General features: G+C 45.5%; 1 protein-coding gene across 4 annotated transcripts in view; it reads left to right on the forward strand.

The window, feature by feature from the left end:
* The window catches only part of Kirrel3 (kirre like nephrin family adhesion molecule 3), a 555,265-nt gene that overhangs the window by 411,229 nt on the left and 121,818 nt on the right, over nt 1-22,218 (forward strand). For all 4 annotated transcript variants that reach the window (XM_029481205.1, XM_029481204.1, XM_021171554.2 and 1 more), the window contains one exon: nt 17,487-17,564. In XM_029481205.1, the coding sequence (XP_029337065.1) occupies nt 17,487-17,564 (78 nt within the window). The remainder of the gene's footprint in view (nt 1-17,486; nt 17,565-22,218) is intronic.

A 22,218-nucleotide genomic window follows, 5' to 3' on the forward strand; every position in this document is an offset into this window, starting at 1 on the left:
GGGGACATGCCACACTCCACATGCTTACCCCATCACAGTGATACGTATACATTTATAGGCACATTATAGAGAAGTCACACCAACATGCAGAGGCATTCCATCTCCCTTCCAAAGCAATGAGTCAGGCTCCTCTGGCAGCAAGTTCTCATCTCACCTCACCTCTCTTTTCTGAGACACTAAAGAAAGGCAGTGGGGGAATCCAAGGTCTTGAAGGACCAGGGAGTATTTCCTGAGCTGCGAGCATCTGAGGGTGCTTGGGGCCAAGGGACCTTTCTCTTACGGAGCAGAAGATTTCTGTTGAACTTGACTTTAGCTCTTCAGTGATGAAAACCACCAGTTGCAAAGTAATGCATTCCCCATCTTTAGAAGGATATAAGGGAAGACTTTGACTTTCTCAGAATTGCAGCAAAGGAGATTTTCTACTGGATGTGACAGTGGAACCAAGTGATTCTGAAACCCCTTCTATGCAGAGAACCTGAGGGCAGGAGGTCTCAGCTGCTTTCCCTGAAATGGCCCTGGGAAGGATGGTGTATACCGTGGTTTCTGGAGACCCGCCTGCAAGCTAGGATCCCTTCACTCCTAGGTTAATAGACCCCCACACACACACCATGAACCAATAGACCTTCCAGACCTTCTTCCCAAAAGACCAGGTATCCCTCAGGCTCTGCCTCTGTCCCTAGCCATCTACCTGGTCCAGTTTAGAGGTCCAGAGAGTAAGTCTGTTTCAGATGACATTTTGATAAATTTAGGTCCAATCTTACTCAGTTTATTGATCCTGAGAAAACCATCCAACTGCATTCTTAATCCATGTGCCAGGCACAGGGTCGATATGAAGTGCTGCCAAGACAAACATGTTGCCGAGCCATTTAGTGAAAGAAAGTTTGGAACATTCTGCTTCTCCCTTCCTCTCAACACTAGGCCCCCACCTCAGAGAATGACAGGCCATCGCAGGAAAAGCATTTAACCACACCATAGGTCAGTAGCCATGGAGCCCTGAGCAAGCACATTAACTCCACTGAGGTTTAGGTTTCTCATCTGAGAAAAATGGAAACAAGGCTCCCTCAGAGTAGTGTGGAGCAACAGCACCATGCTGTGTGTGAAGTCACTTAGCACCCGGTGGCTGCTGGGTGAGCCCTAGTCTGTTGTCTTTCCATTCTCATTGATGCACAGCCTGCTGGGATTAGGGATCTCTGGCTTGTAGTTAAATTGGGTGTGGACAGTAAACCCCCAAAAACAAAGTAGTCGGGAAGGTGAGGAACGGGTGCATAAGCTGCATGCTTATAATGGTGCCTACATTCAAAACAACCAACTAAGCCCCAGACAGACACGCTGGCACTGTCCTAGCAATGGTCTTCAGTAAAAGCATTTTACATATGAAGATGCTGAAACCCTGGTATGCTGAATAATAGGATTAACTCAGACTCCAAAAAACCTGAATGCCCAGCAGGATATACCCACATAAGACTAGTCAGTCCATGTGGTTGACCTGTGGCATGTTTCTGTGAGAGGACTGATGATAGTAGATAGGGTGAAGATCAACAACACCCTGTGGGGTCACTCCCAAACCACTGGAGAGGTGCTCAGAATTCAGCCCTCACTTTGACGCACACAACACTAAAATGACCTATGGTACCAAGTCATATGGCAATCTGGAGGGTCAGAGTGGCCAGTCCACTGAGTCCCCACTATGTCTAAGTACTCACTGCATATCTAGTAGATGTCAGGCCAAGGAGATGGTCTCTGCCTTTCAGTCCAGAAGGACAGAGCCAATGATAAGAGACCGAGGTCACATCTCTGGGGACTTTCATAGCTTAAGTCTACATCATTTGCCCTCTATGCTATAGGCTTCATATCTGTGGATTCTCCAACTGAAGATCAAAAATATTAGAGGGAAAACTACATCTATATTACAGACATATGGTCTTGTTATTCTATAAGCAATATAGTCTATTACCTAGCATTTGGTATGACAGAAAATTTGGGGATGGCTCAATGAATATAGGAAGATGTGTTAAACTATATGCAAATGTTTCAACCTGGGCAGAGTTTGGTATCCACAGAGGAGGGGTGGCCTCGAACCCATCCCACTATGATACCCAGGCACAACTGTCAGGTAGACAAGGTTACCAAAAGGAGAGCTTATCCATATATAGGGACAGGTGAGAGGACTCAAGTCAAGGCGGATTTCTGGAGGGATCTTGAGGTATGTATACAAGACTTACAAGGAGCATGGATGGACAGCCCATGGGAGAAAAGTGAGGGCAACCAGCACAGAGCTGACATGTGCGGACACAGCCTCAGAACAACTCACTAGCCCCCATGGGATGAGGACAGAGGGAAGGCCAGAAACAAAGCTGGCAGGATTGGAAGCTATGCTTGTTTCCAGCATTCAGTGCACTTACAGGTTGGGAAAGAAATGGCTCTTGCCAGGATTCTGGACACATCCCTTCCTTCCTCTGAGCTTCATTTCCTCCTCTGTGCCATGTTGGACTGGTGACTTCTAAAGCTCCATCTCAGTTCTAACATTTGGTGACATTTCAGACTAATGCCCAAGATCAAATATGTACACAAGACCGGAGGAATAAGGAAACACATGGGTCAATCTAGTACAAACAGCCTACAACCTGAATGGACCAGCCATGCTGGTCAGTATCAGGCATACTTGTAAAACAGTCCCTTGCTTCCTGATCCCAGATCCTCCCTAAGCCCTCAAGGAAGGGAAACTTCCATTTGTCCTTTGGGAACTTCTTGAGAATGCTCAGTAGCCCAAAAGATGCTAAAAGAATAAGCACATAGCAGAGCTGCTGGACCAGAGGCTGAAGCTGAAATTCCCCTGTCCCCACAAGCAGTACCCCCAACATTCTGGAAATGTTACTTAATGAAAGCTGTGGCACTTCCCATAACCTTGGTTCTCCTGACCAACTTTGTCTTTTAAGCTACAGTCTTCATGGAAGGGGCCTTGGAACACAAGGAATCTTGTAGAGAGATTGTAGGCTTGGTTGGTTGGTTGGTTGCTTGCTTGCTTGCTTGCTTGCTTGCTTGCTTGCTTGCTTGCTTGCTTGCTTGCTTGCTTACTCATTTTGCTGAGGAATGTTTAGGTTAAGGGCTAAGATAGATGTTCATGTCTGCTGTGATCTGCTTGTTCTGTCTCTCCAAAATTCATGTATTGATACCCTTACTCTTAAGATCAAGAACTGGCCTTACTGATCTTGTAAGTGGTGTTGGTCTTATAAAAGTGACCAAAGGAAGCTTGTTTGTCCTTTCCACCATATAAGAATACTGAGAAAAGATGCTATGTGCAGAGACCTGAGTAGCCTTCACCAGAAATTATGTGGCCTTGATCTTATGTTTCTCATCTCACAGAACTAGAAGTACTGTCCTCTCGCTTAAAAGTGGCTCTATCTATGATATTCTTATAGCTGTTCAAGTGGGAGTGGGGCGTCACACCTGTGCGGAATTATGAAAGCCACAGGTTTCTCCACGAGAAGACCCATTTGTATTGTTAGTATGCAAACCCAGTAGAATCCTTGGGCACAGGATTAGATCTCATATTTAGTTCTATATCTACGCTATACAGAAGAAAATTGATGCTCAGAATGACATGACTCCCGTAGGTCATCCAGCTAAGGACAACAGAGCCAGGTCTCAGGAATCAAGCTAGTATCTGTCCCAAGGAAGGGTCCGTGTTACCATTGGTGAGTCTGGGTCAGAGCTCATTGTCCATCGGGGATGATGATTCAGTTCAACCCAGAGCTAGGCTGGATTGCTGAGACCTCAGCCTCTGCATAGCATCCATTCTTCAGTGTCACAGTCAAGTTTCCTGAGATGGAGCCAGAAGAAACCTGGAAAATGGCTCTGAGAATCTGTCCCACTAACTCTCTGCAGGTTCTACCTCATTCACACAGCCCCTTACAGAAAGCTGGGCAATCCTGTCTACTTATTGGAACCCCGAGTTGCCTACACTACCACTCTCATAGTGTGAACAAGAGTCTTGAATCTTCTGGTGACAAAATTCCACATGCAAGAGAAGGGATAAGGCTTAATAGAATTCAGAATCCAGACCCTCCTATCAGGCAGATCCAGATTCAGATCTTGGCTGAGTTATAGTGCAGATCCACTGACATTTAGCCTATCCCAGACTCAGCTTCTTAATCAGTCACTACCATCACTGCATAAGAGGGTTGGTGTCCGGATTAAGTGAGACAATGTACACACAGGTCTGAATGTTGTGCTAGCAACATATTTTATTTGTTTATTTACTCTGTATGTGTGTGACTGTGTGTGCCTATGTCTGTATGTGTGATTGTGTGTGTCTGCAAGTATGTCTCTGTGTGTCTCTGTGTGTATCTGTGTGTGTCTGTGTGTATACGCATGTGTGTCTGTGTGTGCCCTTATTGTCTGTGTCTTTGTGTGTATTTGTGTGTCTGTGTGTTTGTGTGGGTCTGTGTGTATATGCCTATGTCTTTATGTGTGTCTTTGTCCATGTGTTTGTGTGTCTGTGTGTATACACCTCTCTCTGTGTGTGCATGCGCGTGCACTGCAGGCATGTGTATGCCACATAGAACTTTTCAGGAGTCGGTTCTTCCTTCTGTCTTGTTTTGAGGCAGCATCTCTGTTGTTTCTTCTGCATTGTATACTCCACGCTGGCCTGTGTTCAAGCTTCTAGTAGATTCTACGGTCTCTGCCTCTCATCTTGTCACGGGAGTGTTCATCAAACCACCAGCCTTAGCCTCACACGAACAGGTAAAGTAGGGAACTGTGAGACTTAGGGTAAGAGCAGCCTCTAGCCACCGAGCTTAGAGCACATGATTTGGGTCCCCACTTTCAACACACCCCTTTCTTTATAATAGCATACTATTACTTTATAACTACCAATTATGGGTATCCAATTATAATTCATCCAAATTTGCTCTGTATGTTTGGGTAAATGATAGGTACATGCCCACCTCACCTTCAGCTCCTTGTATTGGACATTTCTCAGGGCTGCTTGTTTTTTAATTTATTACTATTAATTATTATTGTTGTTGCATGTGTTTATATGGGAGTGGTATGTGGGTGCATTAACTCAGCAGGCATATGGAAGTTAAAGGACAACTGTGCCTGCTCTCTCCTTTGGGCAGCAAGTGCCTAATGAGGCACCCTACTGGCTGATGGCTGCTCCATTTTGCACATTAAATAACAATGAAGGTGGATACTAAAGGTCAAGAGTCAGTAGGCCATTGGAGGATTGTAGAGCTATGTGAGAAGTCCCAAGGACTGGCAGCAGCAGTCAGTGGCCCAAGCTTCCTGAACAGGTTTCTCTTGGCTGTGAATGCTAGGAGAGACCCTAGCTAGTAGTCCCTAAGCCAGGTAGCTCAGGATTTCCTTCTCAGCAGGTCTTCTAGTTGAATGACTCTCTGAGAACAAACTCCCTTGCTTTCACCGGGCTAGAATCCAGCTGCCCTTAGACTCTATGCCACCAGTCTCCTTCATTGAGCTAAGGCCATCCTCAGTGACCTGGCCAGGGCCTGAGACAAGATCCCTGATGGTTTCACATGGGCAGACAGGCTAGAGAAGCACAGTGACCTCCCACCTCCCATTGCCCCACCTCCCCCCACACCCTCCTCCCATCCCCAACCCCCCACCTCAGTGGCAGACTTGAGAGCTCCTATCCAGGCATGGAAAACACTGACAGGAGCCAAGATCTTCCCTTGCACTACTCTTTCCTACAAAGCAACGCCCAAGTGAGCAAGAGGCTAGGCTGTGAGGTAGGGCTGTAAGGGTGGAGGAGAGGAAGACATATAGCATTATCTCTCCAAGGGAATTAAATCTACGTTGTCATTTCTGCCTGAAATTCCTTCCCACTGTTACAAGTGAGCGTGAAAACACACACACACACACACACACACACACACACACACACACACACACACACACACTGAGCATCCCTTGTCATCTACCCTGGTGAATCTGCTAGGTGGTTTAGCTCCCAAAATAGGTCATTTCTTAGGGACCTGGTGATTGCTATGCAAGGCTTTGTGTAGCCCCTGGTGTGCCCCTTCACAATCAGCCTCCTACTGATCCAGCCCTGCAGGAAGTAAACTTTCACATTCCTGTTAAGTGGTGTCTGGCTGTTTTGAATCACCCCCCTGAATCTGTTTGAAGCCAAGTTCTTAATCAAAGCTCTCCTTGGTCCCCTTTGCTGAAAGGTTACCATTAAAGAGGAAAGAGAAGCGCTGGGTTTTGAGGCTAGACCTTCAGCTTGCATCTGGAGCTCTGAAGAAAATGGAGGGGCTTTATTTATGCCCCAAGCTCAGTGTCCAAATTACAGGTTCGTTGTTAGGAGTGGAAAGACTTTAGACAAGATGTGCAGCCTCTCTGACTTCAGCAAACATTTCCAGGCGTTGCTCAGTTTGGGGGGAGACACATTGAACACACCTTCCAACTGCGAGGCCCCACTCACTGTGTTAACTGCTAATCATTTCCAGTCACAACTGGATTTCCATATTCTCTGAACTGTTTTCTCATCTTCCAAGAGCAAACACCTTGACTGGGCCTCCAAGAACTTTCCGTAGAACTTTCTAGAATAAACAGGTCTTCTAAGACATCTGTAACCAGAATGAAGCTGGTGGCATCAGATCAGAATCCAAAGCTTTCCTGACAACAAGGCTTCCCTTGAGACCTTCACTTTAGCCTTGTCCCAGTACAGTCAGTCCCCTGCCCTCCAAATCTATGGCAGCCTTATAATACTATCAGGGGAATCTACGTTTGAGGGATATTTTGTTGTTGTTGTTTATTTGAGAAGGCAAATGAAATATTGAGCTAAAGCTGCCATTCAGCTGCATGGGTAGCTGGATAAATAATTACTAAATAAATAAATAAGGGAAAATAAACAAAGAAAGCCTCCAATGAGCTTGAATTGCTGCCGTGCTGAGAGGTAACTGGCAGATTCAATTTAATTATAAGATACAGAATCGTAATGGAGTGTGCAGGGCTCAGGGAGGCTTTCAGCAATGGAAGGGCAGCAGGGAGCTCTGATTGTTCCTTCCTCCATTCTAACCTGCCACTGACTGCCTTCCGTGCCAGGTGAGCATGAGGTGGGAGGCAGCAACAACTGCCTGGCCCCTAGAGGCTGAGTCTCCCTAAGTCCCCGCCTCCTACTCCTGGCTAACCTCGGCTCCTGGAACCTCTACTCCTGGCTAGCCTCAGCTTCTGAGGTGGTTCAGATATGGATGTCTTGAAGGACAGGGCAGGCCAGCAGGAGGAGAATATGAACTCTGTGTCCTCACAACCGCCCCATTCTCCCCCAGCTGAGGTGGGGCATTGGGAATGGACAAGGCTCACCCCATTTGGTGGTAAGGTGGGACTTCACAGAGCCCCAGACTACCCCTGTGCTTAGCTTTTTGAAAACTGTTGGTCATAGTAGAAGAAAGAAAACCAGAAGAGGTCCTCTTTCTGCCTGGCCTTCTATCTGTGATTGACAGGATATATCAAGCTGAGAACTCCCCAGGGGCAAGACACACAGCTGTTACGTTTCTGGCTCCATTCAAACAGTAGTCAAAGACTTCCAACTTTCTCACAGGAAAAGTATAAAAGCCTTGCAGGCATGGGGCCCTTGGCAGCACCTGTTCCTCACAGGTTAAATGGATTGCTAACAAGCCAGGGGACGATGGGCTGGAACGGCTTCCATGTTTCTCCATTATGTCCCCCACAGAGCAGATGTCCCACTGGGACTAGACATCCTGAGTGAGAGACAAGCTGAAGAATCCTTGTATCTCTGATAAAACCATTGCCCACAAAATTCTTCAACCCGCACTACTGAATGCCTCCCACAGTGTCCCAAAACATGGAAATTATGATTTGGTTTACTGACCTACTTACTGGCTATCTGACCATGAGGCTGTTATTAAGACATAGCCTTTGGATCCTCAGTTTCCTCTTCCATCAGATAGAACTATCATATAGAATTTCTGAGGATTGGCATAGACAGTTTATACAAACTAGCCTAGAAATTAATGAATTGCAGCCAGTTAGCACCAGGCAACTTTGATTATAATGGCGAATGCAAGAAGACTTGGTCATCACAATAAATGCATCCAGAACCCAAGGAGAATATCTAGTGTCCTCATCCCAGTGTGTAGAGGATTGTGGTGGACTCTCCCAGCCTACAGCCTTTACTGATGGTAAAGCACCCCAAAGAAGACACATTCAGAGTCAGATGGTAGCCCTGCTGGAATTCCAGGCAGTTCTTCATTTGACAGAAGGATCCCAGGCAGTGTCAGAGGGGAGGTGCACAGTCCTGCCAGAGAAGAAGGGTAAGAGGAGCCAAGAATGGTCCCAGAGAACCAGCCCTTAGGGCTGAGATCCAGACTCAGCAGGGAATTGGGTCTTGCAGAGAAGAGACTGGAGTGCTATACACCATGCTCAGAGTGGGGTCAGCCAGACAACACCATGCCAAGACTCTCTGTTTAGCAGCAGCAACAGCAGGTCTGTGGGCAAATTTCTTGCCTCTCTAAAATGTCAGTTTCTGGGCTGGAACTATAGCTCGGTGGAAGAATATTGCCCAGGATGTGCCAAGTCCTAGATTCAATCCCCAGTATGGGGAAGGTGTTCTTTATAAATAACAAGAGGCATGACCATACCTGTTTCTATGATGTATGAGATTAAAACAGAATAAGAAGACTAGTGAGAAGGCTTAGAAGGCAAATACACTTACCATATATAGTGAGTAGAGTTTAATCATTGGAGCCCAGAGTAGAAGGAAAGAATTGAGTCCTAAAAGTTGCTCTCTAACCTTCATGTGCATAGTATTACACACACACACACATACACATATTCATGTGCGCACACACACACACATACACACACAATATACACACACACTAATAATAAGAATACGAATATAAGAATAAAGAAAAACACTTGTAGAACAAGATACAAAGTTCCATGCCTACTGCTGTCATTGTTGGCTGGCTTTTTCTTCCCTGAGACTCATAAGCTTAGGCCAGCAGAGTAGAGATTTGGAACAGCCAAAGGATTGGGGACCACATGGTCACCCGGATTTCCTGTAGGCACACGGGATGTAGGGTCCATAGCAAAACAGCCTAATTCTGGACCCCACAGCTGCTGGCAAGGAGCTTTAATAACATTGTCTGCCTCAGTCATGCTGTGGATGGGGCTATGGCGCCCAGTGACGGCACAGCTGGTACAGGCTTAGGAGGGCAGAAGCAGGCAAAGGCCTGTCACACCAGTGACTGTTACTCTGCATGAAGCTGCAAGGTTTGGAGTAGCAGGTGTCTGAGGAAGCCATGCTTCCTGCAAGAGCAAGTGCGGATGGGCTGGTAGACACAGAACCTCCTTGGAATTGTCACGAATGAGTGCAGACTCTTTCTAAAATACTGGAGCTCAACACAAGCTTTTTATGCAATTCATTATTTTTAAAAACTCAATGTAAGACCACAGCTGTTCCCAGTTTCTCTTATAAGAATTTAATTGGTATGTAATAGCATAGTTAATTAAATACAAATCAATAGTTTAAAACAACTAATTGATACTTAATATGAATGGGGGGAAACTTGGTTCTAATATAATTAACCCATATTAAATTAGCTATGAAATAACAATTATGCCTTTACAACAATGTAAAGTTTATGGTTCTTTAATAAACTTAGATTAGCAAGCAATGAGACTCAAAAATTATGAAACAGGTATTATTGGCCTATTAAACATTTATTATGTGTCCTAGAGGACTGGGGCCAGGCAACTAGTCAATATAAGCAAACCCTTCGGAATCTTCTCCTCGGGTTTCTTTATTACAGGAGTTGATCAGAAAACAGGGATCCTTGCTGATTTATGGGTTTCCTAATTGCATGTGATATAAGTAATTATACCAAAAATAGCACCAGGTAGACATGAGGCAGGAAACTGGAGTTCAGCAGAATGGAGGTGAAAACTTTCCAAACACAAGACTTGCAATCCGGCAGTTGGTGAGTTATCCAGGGACAGAATGGCTATTGGTGGCTATAGATGGCAGTCACCTGCGAGAGGCCACTAGGCACACACACCGTAAAGACAGCCCCAGGGCCAGTTGCAGCCTTCAGGACTTTCCATGAGGGTGTCTCTTGCTATCTCCCAGCTCTCTCTCTCTCTCTCTCTCTCTCTCTCTCTCTCTCTCATCTCTCACTTCTTCGAGCAAGCACCTCCACTCAAATGGAAATGGCCTGATGTCATCTCATGATGCTGCCTTACTGAACATGTATCTGGCTTTGATTTTTTTTATGGATCTTTCACAAGTGCAGGCTGAAGACTCAGAATCCCCAAATCCAACCTGGAAAATGCTCCAGCATCTGAAAATTCATGTCCAAAAATGCTTAGCATGCCAGAGCTTTTCAGGTTTTGGAGCTTCATGTTACGAATATTCAAATGGGTAAAGTCTACAAACACAATTCTCTAAGCCAGAATTTACAAAATCTAAAACATTTTTTTGGCCCCAGGCTTTTGAATAAAGGAAACCCAACCAATGCAATCCAATCCGATAATTATTTTGCATGTCGCGTGTATGGTGGTGGCCTCTGAATGTTTTCGGAGTGGATATTACCCAATCAGTTTTTCTTAATATGTGCTGTCTGTGAAGGATACAATTTTTCCCCACAAGACTCTCACCCTCTAAACAGAATACAGCCCATTAAAAGTTCATTTCTTCAGATCAAAACCACTGCTCAGATTATGACCTGAGTATTTTTCATTTAGGAATGATGCCCACCATACACAGCCATCACTGCTGTGTAACACAGTCAGCTCTCTCTGTGGTCACACCAAATCTGATATACACACAATATTCCTTTATCTCTCCAATGAAAGACATTGTAGCCATCTCTGCCTCCTTTCCTGAGCTACACAATCCTTTAGTTCCAATGTCTCATCTCAGAACCGTTCTCAGACTTACTAGTTTTGCCTTGTTTCCAGGACTTCTAAGCCTGTGAAGGATCTTTCCAACTCCCTTCAACTTTTCCAGCTCATTTGTCTTGTGCCTCCATGCTGACCTGATGGCTCACCACATGCATTTGGTGAGGTCCTTCCCTGTCTCATTTCCATTTTCATACTGCAAGGAAAGAGGAGGGTACTTGACCTCCAGACCTGACTCTAGTATTTGCCTCATTGGACTCATTCTTTTCAGGTCCTTTATTCTCAGCCCTTTTTACTGCATGTTGGCTCTTCATGTAACTCATGCAAGGGAGATCTCAGGAGCAGTAATTTATAGATGGAACAAGGAAGCAGAAGCTCCGAGGAGTCCATGGGGTGCTTCACTGCTGAGTGCCACATCTCAGTATCAGCCAGCTCTGCTCATTCGGAAGCATCAGGACCTCCCAGCAACTCCAACCAGGTCCAGCTGGCATTTCCTCCATATGGTCCAAGGCACCATCTGGGGAATTCAAGCTATTTTCAGCCATTCTGCTGCTCTCTGTGTTGAGATGGCGAGGATTACAGGTTCTGTGTGTCCCCCTTGAAAAGCCTCCATGTCCTTCTACCTGTTCTCAGATCCCTGCTGTATTCAGAGGGCAAGAAGAGGTAGCAGATGGGAACCATTATCTCTCACCTAGAGCATGGCAGGACCCTCCTAGCTGTTCTCACTCTTCTGGGGCCTTATCCCTTCTATGCATCATCTACACCATGTTAAAGTGTGTGGCAGCCTCTTTTCTCCAGCTTAGCCATTCTAAAGGTTCCCTGCACACTGCAGAAAAATGTAGACTTAGCTGCCCCAGGATCTGACCTCGCCCTGCTACACCTCCCTCATCTTTCCTCTGCTCCTGAAATCTTCACAATTGCCTACCAGTGAGACTCCAGTTCTTGTTTGGTAACTTGTAGAGACATGCTGGAGTCAAATAGTTTCAGGAGGAAAAGTGCTAATATCTTATTTTCAATTTTTTACTAGGATGTACACAATGATGGGTCTCACTGTGATGTTTTCATACACACATTTAATGCACCTTGATCATATTCTCCATATCCTCTATTGCACCCTCCTTCCATACCTCTGGTCACCTTCGTCTTCCAAAATAATCCTTAGACTTTCATGCACATGAGAGAAAGCATCTGCTACTTGTCTTCCTGAGTCTAGCTTATTTCTCTGAAGTTAATGATCACCAGTTCAACCAATTTTCCCATAAGTGGCATGATTTTATTCTTCTTTATGGCTAAATAATATTCCATGGTGTATCTGAAATATATCAGATGATCCCATGTCTTTGCTATTGGGTATGCAGATGTATCTGTGATCTGCTGGCTTAGATTCCTTCAGGTACATACCCAGGAATGGTATAAATGGAAAATCTGGTATTTCTACTCTTAGAAATTTTAAGAACCTCCATCCTAATTTCCATAATGGCTGCTCTATCCCTACCAAAAGCACCTACATGTTTGAAAAGGTTAGTTTTCGGCAACTGAATGAGACAGTGAATATTGCAACCTAGTCAAAAAATAAGTAACCCACAAATGGAATTTTATCATCCTATTAGATGGGAACATATAGGTTGGAAACAGAATAAATACTCCCACAAACAGCCATCAACCCATACTCTAGACAGCCTTGGAAATGGGAGGGGCAGGGACTGGTTCTTGCCCATTGCACCCTGTTCCGGCTACCACTGCTTTAGAGCTCTTTAGTCTCTGGGTGGAGAATAGCAAGTGGAAAACAAAATTCTCCCAGCATCCCAGAATACCTATGAATGTTCCCATCCATGTGGGCACAGAGCAGCCTCCCCTCTCTACTGCCTTCTTCTCCACTGAGTTTTGTGCCACCAACCCTACTGACCAATTGCAGCACCCCGATCAGCAATCCCATCAGCTGGGGCCCAGTGAGCAGTCATGTGACACTCTTCTCTAAGAGTAGTTCTGTGGCCAAACGAATGGAGTCGAGAGAATCACAGACACCAGAAATAGCCAAGTCCCACTGATAAGCCAGTTCCTCCCCTTCTTTGTCTGTATGACTTAGCTAGAGCTGCTATAACAAGGCACCACACAATGGGTGACTAACACACACGCACACGCACACGCACACACACGCACACACACACACAATGCATTTCACTCAGGAGTCCAAAGACTGAAAGCACAAGATCAAGATGTCAGTGAACTTTAGTCCTTCTGAAGGCTATAAGGGAAGGTCTTCTTGAAGACCCTCTCCCTCATTCTTGGAAATGGTCATTTTCGTGTTCATGTGTCTTTCTCTGTCTCTGTCTCTGTCTCTGTCTCTCTGTCTCTGTCTCTGTCTCTCTGTCACACACACACACACACACACACACACACACACATTTCCTTCAACTTCCCCTAAGGGCACCAGTTATATTAAACTACAGCCAATCCCAATGACCTCATTTTAACCTGACTACCACTGCAAAGTCCCAGTCTCCACATAAGATCATACTTAGGAATGAGGGTTTGGGGGAGAGGTGGAATAGAACCACAGCATATGAATAGAAGAGGGTATACCCAATTCATTCTGCAATGTAGTCCTATACCTGTGGCCACTAACCTTTGGTATTCCTTGGTCTGTTTTGACTTGCAGCATCTGCTGCCCTGGTACCCCTAAGAACTAACCCTGAAACCAGCCCTGAGTCCTCGGGCGAGACCCAGCAGCAGAGAGGCCTTTTGCCCTGAAATGCCGTTTTAGTTCTTCCTCCAAGCCTTGATTTCTAAATCCAAAATGGAGGAAATAGTTTCTGCCTTGCTTACTTCTCCAAGCTACTGTGAGCATCTAATGAGACAGTAAATATGACAGCATTGTGAAAAAAAAATAAGTGAGCCACAAATGGGATGAAGCATCGCCGTGTCATTAGTGGTAGTGGTGAGAATAAAGGGATCCGCAGCTAGAAAGAGCCACAACCCCATCCTGAGAGCTAAAGAAACCCGCTCCATTTACAAAGCTTTCCTCTTTTTATTTCTCCCTGGAGAAAATCCCACAGTGTTCCCTACTTGTAGAACAGTTCCCTGTTTGGATGAATTACAAGTTTCATTCACTCCACAAGCATCCCAACCTAAGCTAAATGCATCCTGCTGCATCAGAGCTCATCTGTCTTCATTCTGATGTGGGCGGAGGGGAACTGCTCTCACCACCCCCAGGATCTTTGAGTCTGCCCTTTGTTAAAGTCAGCAGGCCTCATGCCCAGCACTTGCCCTGTGCTAGGCACTGAGCCTGGGAGTACAGGGCTCAGGGCTGGAAGGGGACACTCTGGTCCTTCTGTTGCTCACAATCCAGAGCTCAAAAGTTCCCAGAGTGCCAAGCCTCCCTTCCCCCAAAGAAACATCCCTGTTCTGAAACCTATTTCTGTGCACACAGCACTGATTAAGTCTTTGTCCCCCTCAGACAAAGACTTAAAACCCAACTGCAATGGCTTTAAACTTTGCTATGAACAGTCTATTTTTTAAAACAAGTCTCCATTCAATCCAACTCCATGAAGTCTTTGGAGAATCTAGGTGGAACTGCCACTGATGGAGCTACTTGAAGAAGGCCCCATATCTTGAAGTCCAAAGCCAACATTTGTGTTTTCACTCTACTGACCATCTCAGTAAAGAAGGGGGTTGGCTATGGCTGAGGTACCTCACAAAGGGAGACTCCTGCTCTCTGTTTCTTCCCTAGGAGCCTTGTTCTTTTGGCTTGTTGGATGTTTCCCCAAGGCCCCATAATGACTTTCTGCTTCCTTGACTATGTATGGTCAGTATCTTTGGCAATCCTATTTCCCAGATGGGCATCCACATCCCCCTGCCTCATCCTCTTCTGTCCCTGCTGTGCACTTCCACATGTGGATTTGTTGAGTTCTAATTTAGCTGCACAAATCTCTCCAAAGAGCATCCCAATGTTTTCTATATGACAAGCTAGCTAATCCTCACTTTGCCACTCCTGCAGCTCACTTACTCTCAAAAGGATCCCAAAGGCTCCTCCCCACTTCTCAGCAGTGATGCACCCAGAAAGCCTTCTCACTTAATAAATTTCTGCACTATGCTTATTAGCGCCTTGTAATGTAGCCGCCTAAATAATTAAGACTAACCCACACGTGTCAAATTAAATGAGCCAAATACATTGAGAAATTACCTCGTCCTCAATTTCTTTTATTAATCAGAGCTTTTAAAAAAATCTTTCCCTGCTCATTTACAAAAATCAAATATAGTCAGAGAGACTCTTGCTTATAATAACTGTATGAGCATCCAGCCTCCCCTCTGCTGCTAACTTGAGAGGTATCCTAGTATGTGACACATAAAATAAGTTAGATTGAGTTGTAGAGACAAACCCTGTGGACAAGCAGATACAACAGATCACTCGTATTTTCCTCTTTAGAACTATTCTCCTTCTGTTCAGCTGAGAGTGTGGGAAGCTGCCCAGAAGTGAGAGAAAACATTGGCCAAATCCTTCCAGCATCTTCTGTCCTCCTTCCTCAATGCTCCCCTAGAGTCCCTCCTAGGCTCCGTCTAGTAGCTCCTGCCCCCTCTCTCATCAGAAGCCACCACTGATGTGCTTCGGGTAGGTATAAGTCTGTGATAAATATTAAAGGAACCATGAGCAATTACATCATTCTGGTGATGAACAATGTGCCTGTCTGTCATTCTAATGACAGGTCTTCCTAGTATCAACACCTGGACTTTACAGGCTAGCTCCAGGAAACAGCTATTGTTGGTTGGAGCTAGGAGCCTCCTCACAGCCTGTACTTCCATTAGCCCCCTTTCTGCATGCTGCATTCCTCCCTTTTAGAGGAGGCTATTAGAAGGTATCCACAAATATAGTAAGTAAACATCAAAGGGGCTTTGATCCACACAGCCCTCAACAGAACGGGAGCCCCTGAAGAAAGGGCCAAGGCCCTGGATGGGAGAACTTAACATGTCAATTTGGGTGCCTGAGATGTGAAGCTGTTTGAAGTGAGGGCAGTTTGGCTGCTCCTTCAGATGAGTGACCTAGTGCGCAGGGAAAGCACCCTCAGATCTGCCTCTCTGCTCTTCATTGAGAGTCAATAAATCCCTTTTTAAAAAAAATCAGGAGATCAAAGCTGGTGACCTCACTGGGCTACAGCATCTGCAACCACCTACCAAGCTTTGTCTTTCTCTAGGGTGTGAGCCCCTAAGCTTGACTTGTCTGTTCTTGAGGGCCCTGCACTTCTTCTCATCCTGCCGTCCTCAGAGGCTAGACCTGAGCAGCACCAGATGGCTACAGAGCATCCTGAGCAGAGGCAGAAGGGGGAATCATCCCACTCTGTCCATTATCTGATACCCAAGCCACCAGCCCAAGACACATCCATGTCTTGGACAAATGTGACGGTGCTCAGGGGGAGCCTCCTTCTCTGAGAGGATAAGGTAGAAGCAGGCAAGTAGCAGAAACCCTGGCAAGATTCTGGGGAAGTGAGGAGCCACAGTCATATGTACTCTAAAACAGTATTACATGCCCATTGGTGCAGAGGAGGGTAGCTGTCACCGTTTTACAGCTTCTGAACAAAGAAGTAGAGATGAATCAAATGTATCAAGGACAGCCCCGTGCCCCCCCCCAACACTGTTGAGCCTCCATTCACCCATCTGTGTGTCACATGAACAGCAATATCCCATCTGCAGACCACAAAGCATTTCTGTGGGAGCTAAAAATTAAAGTGGATGTGAAGTTGTTTCAGAACTCATGAAGTGCCCAAGACAAATCAGGACTAAAAGCCAAAAGAATGGATAGCTTGCCCTCTAGTGAGTCAGACATACTCAAGTCCACCACTGGCACGCAATAGAAGCTGGTTTATAAAATGCTCTGGAAGAGAGAGTATCAGGCATGTGCTACCCAGACTTGCTTTTCTGCCTCGTTCTTCTTGGAAAGCCAATGTGCTGTGAGTCCTTGTGTATGTCAGCACTGCTGACCCCTGTGTTCTAAGTGTGCATTTCCCAAGTCCTAGATGCTGCTGCGAATTAGTGCCTGCCCATAGGAATACACAAAAGTCAGCAACTGCCGATTCCCGCCCTTCCTGAAGGTTGAACACATTCTGTCTACCAATCATCTCTGTGTCTTTTCCTGTTCTCACTCTAGACCTTCTCACTATTCCTCTTGGGTCACCCACTGCGTCTGATCATGCTGTACCACTCGGCACACTACCAGGTGTTGTTCCTATTTAGCTCATCTGGCTATGGTCTCAAAGTGACCTGGGCATGGTCCTCAATCTTAAACCATAAAAAGTTCAAGTATCCCAGAATAGTAGTTATGAGGACGCATTCCGGAGCCTACTTTTAAAATCCTGACTCCAATGCCTAATAAGGCTTCATCCTTAGTACGACTGTAATGGAGGTGGTAGAAAACGGGAGACACAATGCTCTGTGCCTCACATGATGCTGTGAGAATCTAGCAAGAGCTATTGCCTCTAAGCTGTGCCTGGGATATAAGTGCTGTAGGAATGTTTTCTAAGTAAGCATCCCTGCTGATCCACAGCCCCATGCTTAAGGTGTCTCTCAGACAGGACCCACTCCCAACTCACCCACCTATGCTTTCCTTCCAGAGCTTGGCCTCCAGAAGAGAGGATGCTGTCTGGTGCTGGGCTACATGGCCAAGGACAAGTTTCGGAGAATGAATGAAGGTCAGTGAGAACCCCCCCAAACACACACACCCTACCCCTCAGGGGTAACACAGGGAGGCGAGGGTATGCCTACAATTGTGTGTAGAGGAACCTGGACAAGGAACACAAAACTGCTCAGGAAGGAGAGTAGGAGGCTCAGCTCGATCTTCATGGTGCTATTTACACAGGGAAGAACAGCTGGTGCCAAAGCGTGTGGTGGTGATTCAGTATTTTACATTTGCTCTCTTCTCTCCTCCCACCACACGTCCCTTACTTCTCTATTTCTTCCCTACCTTTGCTCTTCTACCCACTTACACAGCTCATTAAAATCTGCTTCTGTTATCTTTAAATGTTCTCCCTTCTTCTCTTGAGTCATCCCTACCTTTTTGAATTGACAGCACCTTATAGGGCACTCAGGAGAATAGTACAGAATAAGGTGGTATTATATTCCAAGAGCCTGCCTTTAAAGATCTGCCTACTTTCCCAATGGCACAGACCCAGGGGTGGTTCTACCTTCTGCAAACACTGGGCCAGCATATATCCCAGAGGACTTGGAGAATGTATTGACTTTGACATGTGGACTGGGATGTGAGAATATCACTGTCACTTATGGGTCTGCTGTAATAAAGAGCCAATCCTCTCCATCCCCAGCCATCTGTCTCCATGCAGCTAATAACCCTCTTCATCAGATGCCACGGACTGTTTGTCAGGGTTCAAAAGCAGATAAACAATGTCTGGGGGTACCATTTATTCATTAAAGTCAGACAAATGAAGTCTTGGCTTCTTACCACCAGCCTGGCTTGCCATGAGCTGCCCCCATCGGGGCTCATAGCTCCTGTAGCCTCTTTCCCACTCCAGCCAAGAAAGAGGCAGGACACCCCTAGCATCTGGCCCTGAGTTAGACTGTACACAGCCTAGTGCCTTCTCCCTCTGCTCAACAGCTGCCTGTCCTCCCAACCCACCATCCACAACACTCATGCTTCTGAATATGGCCCAGACCAGAACCCTGGGCTATCTATGGGCTTGTCACCAGAACCCATCAAGATGACAGTCTGCTAGGAGTTAGAGGAGAATAAGCAAGTCTAGGAATCTCTTACCACTTACATTTACTGTCTGCCTGTTCAAAAAAAAACAACAAGCTTGCAGCAGCCACTTATCATGTGTAGGAGCCCCATGGCTGAGCACAGCCAGGGGTTGGGGCTGCATACTTTGTGGCAAACCCATCAGTCTTTTTCATTGGCTTTTTTTTTCTTTCTCATCACCCTCTCTGTTTTCAACACTGCAGCCCAGAAGAGAGAGGTAGGCAGTAACTTCTAATTTGTGGAAACTGACAGCGGGGCTCTGTCCGTGGTGCTGAATAGACATGTTCTCTTGCTGGAGATGCTCATTACAGAAACAGGCTAGGCTCTCAGGGATTGGGCGAGCAGAAAAAGTCAGGAACTGAGCCACCTTAGGATCGTTGAGCTCCAGGTATCTGACCTCAGCTTCCAAGTGACCAAGAAAATGAAGGAAGGAATGCTGAGAAAGCTGAGCCAACATGAGTGGTGTGTTACAAGTCTCAGCTTACAAAATGGAGGCAGACTAGAGGAGGCCAAGACAGTGGGGTAGAACAAGCCATGGGCAGTGGGAAGAACAAGCCAGGTCACAATGGGAAGAGGGGAGAGGGATTTTCTCCCAGGCTAGACAGACTTGTTTCCCAAGTGCCAGACAGCACGTTTTCTCTCTTCTAAAGTCCATGTGTTGTTTAAGCAAGCAAATGAGAGGCATTGCTCTGCTTGGGAGCTCTTAAACCCCAACCCATTTGCAGATAAGAAAGGCATCCACAAGCACAGGGACTGTTTTATGGTTTATAATTATCTCATAGCAATACTGAAAATAATTATAACTCCTCCATATTAATAATTGAACAGGAATAGCAGTCATGACATCGATCAAGCAACAGAATTCTTGGCTTATACCAGACAATGCACCTTGGTATGATTTGAACAAATGGTAAAGCAGTAAAAAAAATAATTATTATTATTTTTCTCCAAGTGGCCAGAATTCTTAAGCTATTGAGACAATTAGCTCTTTCTTCCATTAGAAATAAAGTGGTGATTGCTTTATTTCCATTTCAGAATAAATACAAAATCTTTGCTTGCGCTGTATTAAAGTATATTTGTTTTGTTTAACAGCATCTAATAGGGTATCTGTCACCCAGTGAGAGCCCTATTTCATTTGTCTCCCTGTTAATTTTATATCTCCTTTTATTTTATTTTCCCTCCACCACCAACTCCTCCTCACCACATTCCAAAAAAAAAAAAAAAAACAAACAAACATATGAGAAGGAGCAAGAGGAAAATAATGAATGAACAAGAGCTTTATAGATCTCGGGCTTGTCATAAGTTAGAATAATCACAATTGGTGCTGTTAAGCTACACAAAGCAATAAAAAGAAGATGCTATTCAAAGATCATTTAAGGAAGCATGAGATAGTCAATGAGAGAGTTGCTCTATTTGGGAGTGCCTAATAGCCTCTCAGAGAATATATGTAGCATTCACACGAATGGGGGTTAGTAAATGTTCTGGGGGTTGGGGGAGTTCTTTCCTGTTTGAACTCAGCAATCTGGGGATCCAATAGAGACACAGGCAAAAAATTAGCTAAGGCTGGACAAGGACAGAGAGGTTAAAGACAGGCTGGGCACAGAATGTCAGAGTTGTCTGATATCAGTGTCCTCGTGTGATTAAGAACTCTGTGCTTTAAAGGCACTGTTGGAAAGAGATTGTTTATTTATTCATCAGAGATTCGTTGAATACCATAAAAATGATACCAATTTTTCATAATAAATGTCAGTCTGCATTATAAGTACTGGAGTTGTTAAAGTGAATAAGACATAGTCCCTGCCCACAAAGAGCTAACTGTAAAATTACAAGGCATGTCTCACTGCAAGCATCTCTACAAAGAGCACCTGCTCACGCACACCTCACCTAAATCAGAGCACCTGACCACACACCACGCCTGGACAAACAGCCTCTTTCCTTTGCAGTATGTATCACAATGTGCGATGATGTATCAACTTCCTACTTGTGTTCTGTTGGCCCCACCTGTGGGAGAGGGAAGACCTAACATCCATGTTTTCACATCCTAGGGACTTAGCTCAATGACTCATGGTAAATTACTTAAGTAAATGTTTAACAGAGGCTGTGAGTCACAATAGAAGAATGTCCAACATCGACATTAGTTGGGTCATGAGAAGGAAACAGAACCTTTTATACAGTATTAGCTCTGGGCTGACCATACTTCAATCTCAGGACTTAGAAGGCAGTGGCTGATGGATCTCTGTGAGTTCTACACCTGTCTGGTTTACATAGCGAGTTCCAGGTCAGCCAGGGAAGCATAATAGGACCCTGACCAGGGTTCTCTCCTCATCTTCAGCAGCACCTGAGTCTGTAGCTTTCCTTCAGTTACAGGTTTAGGGGGCCTCTCAAAGCCCTAGGCAGAGTGAAATGCCAGGAAAACTGTCATTACCTGGGGACGGGGGTGGTATCAAAGGCAGAACCTTATGAAGACATATAGCTTGTAGTCACAAGCCCCTACAGTCTACACAGTGCCCCGACAGACTTGCCTACAGGCCAACCTAATAAGGACAATTCTTCATGTGAAGTTTTATCTTCCCAGGTGATCATAGTGCATGTCAAAACTAACCAGCAAAGGCTCTGAGTTGGGGTAATGCAAACTCTAATCTGACTCTCAACCCACTGCCCACAGCCTGTGGTTCTCTCACCCATCCCCTACTGTTGCATGCCATGGTAAACAAAGGCTTCCTGGTCACTAGACCAGTTTTAAGTTGAGTGGTTTTGCTAACTGCCTCCCAAAACACTTAGGAGTTTCTTTCTCCTGCCTCTCTTTGAAGAGAAGATAGAGGTCACAGTTGACTTTAATGCCACCGGACCTGCAAACTAACTACACTTCCATCCATGCAAGGGGAAAGCAGAAGTAGGCAGCCTGGGACCTCTCCCCAGACCTCTAAACCTAGGAAAGAAGAGCCCCACTTGTGAGGACAGTTCCACCCACAAGACTCCTTGGGACCAGCTTGGCTCATGCAGAGGGCACACATGATTTTCCCAAGAGCATTCCTGAGGTGCCTGCCACAGTCCCCAGGATGTTGGCTAATGCTGTCATTTTGTTAGTTGGCGCTTTGGGGCGCATATTGTTTTCTTATTTCATTTTTCTTGATGATGTGTCTTCCTCCACTGGGGCTACAAAGCTGGTTATTTGTATAACATCCCTGTTTATTATTTATGGCAAGACTCGGGCTTCCAGGGCACTTTATGATTGTTATTTAATTCATTCAGCATCTCGGAGCAAGAGACTAGCTATTTCCATTCTCCTGCCACAATCTGATGGAAGATTCTATGGCTTTGTCCCAGGCTTATTCCACCAGCCATCATTCCTGCAGAAGACCTGCTTATCCAAGCCAGAGGGGTCCCTTGGCTGCAGACCATGCCAGATTACTTTGTAAACTTCCCCTTCCCCCTCTCACATTTGCATCCATGTTCCATCATGTCCTGGGGATTTTACCTTCCAGGTATCTTCCAAATCTCTATCTCTCTCCCTCTTCTTCTCTCCCTCTCTCTCCTTCTCTTTCTCCCTCTCCTCTCTCTCTCTCTCTCTCTCTCTCTCTCTCTCTCTCTCT

The sequence above is a fragment of the Mus caroli genome, chromosome 9 (assembly GCF_900094665.2).
Source record: "Mus caroli chromosome 9, CAROLI_EIJ_v1.1, whole genome shotgun sequence".
NCBI classification, from domain to species: Eukaryota; Metazoa; Chordata; class Mammalia; order Rodentia; family Muridae; genus Mus; species Mus caroli.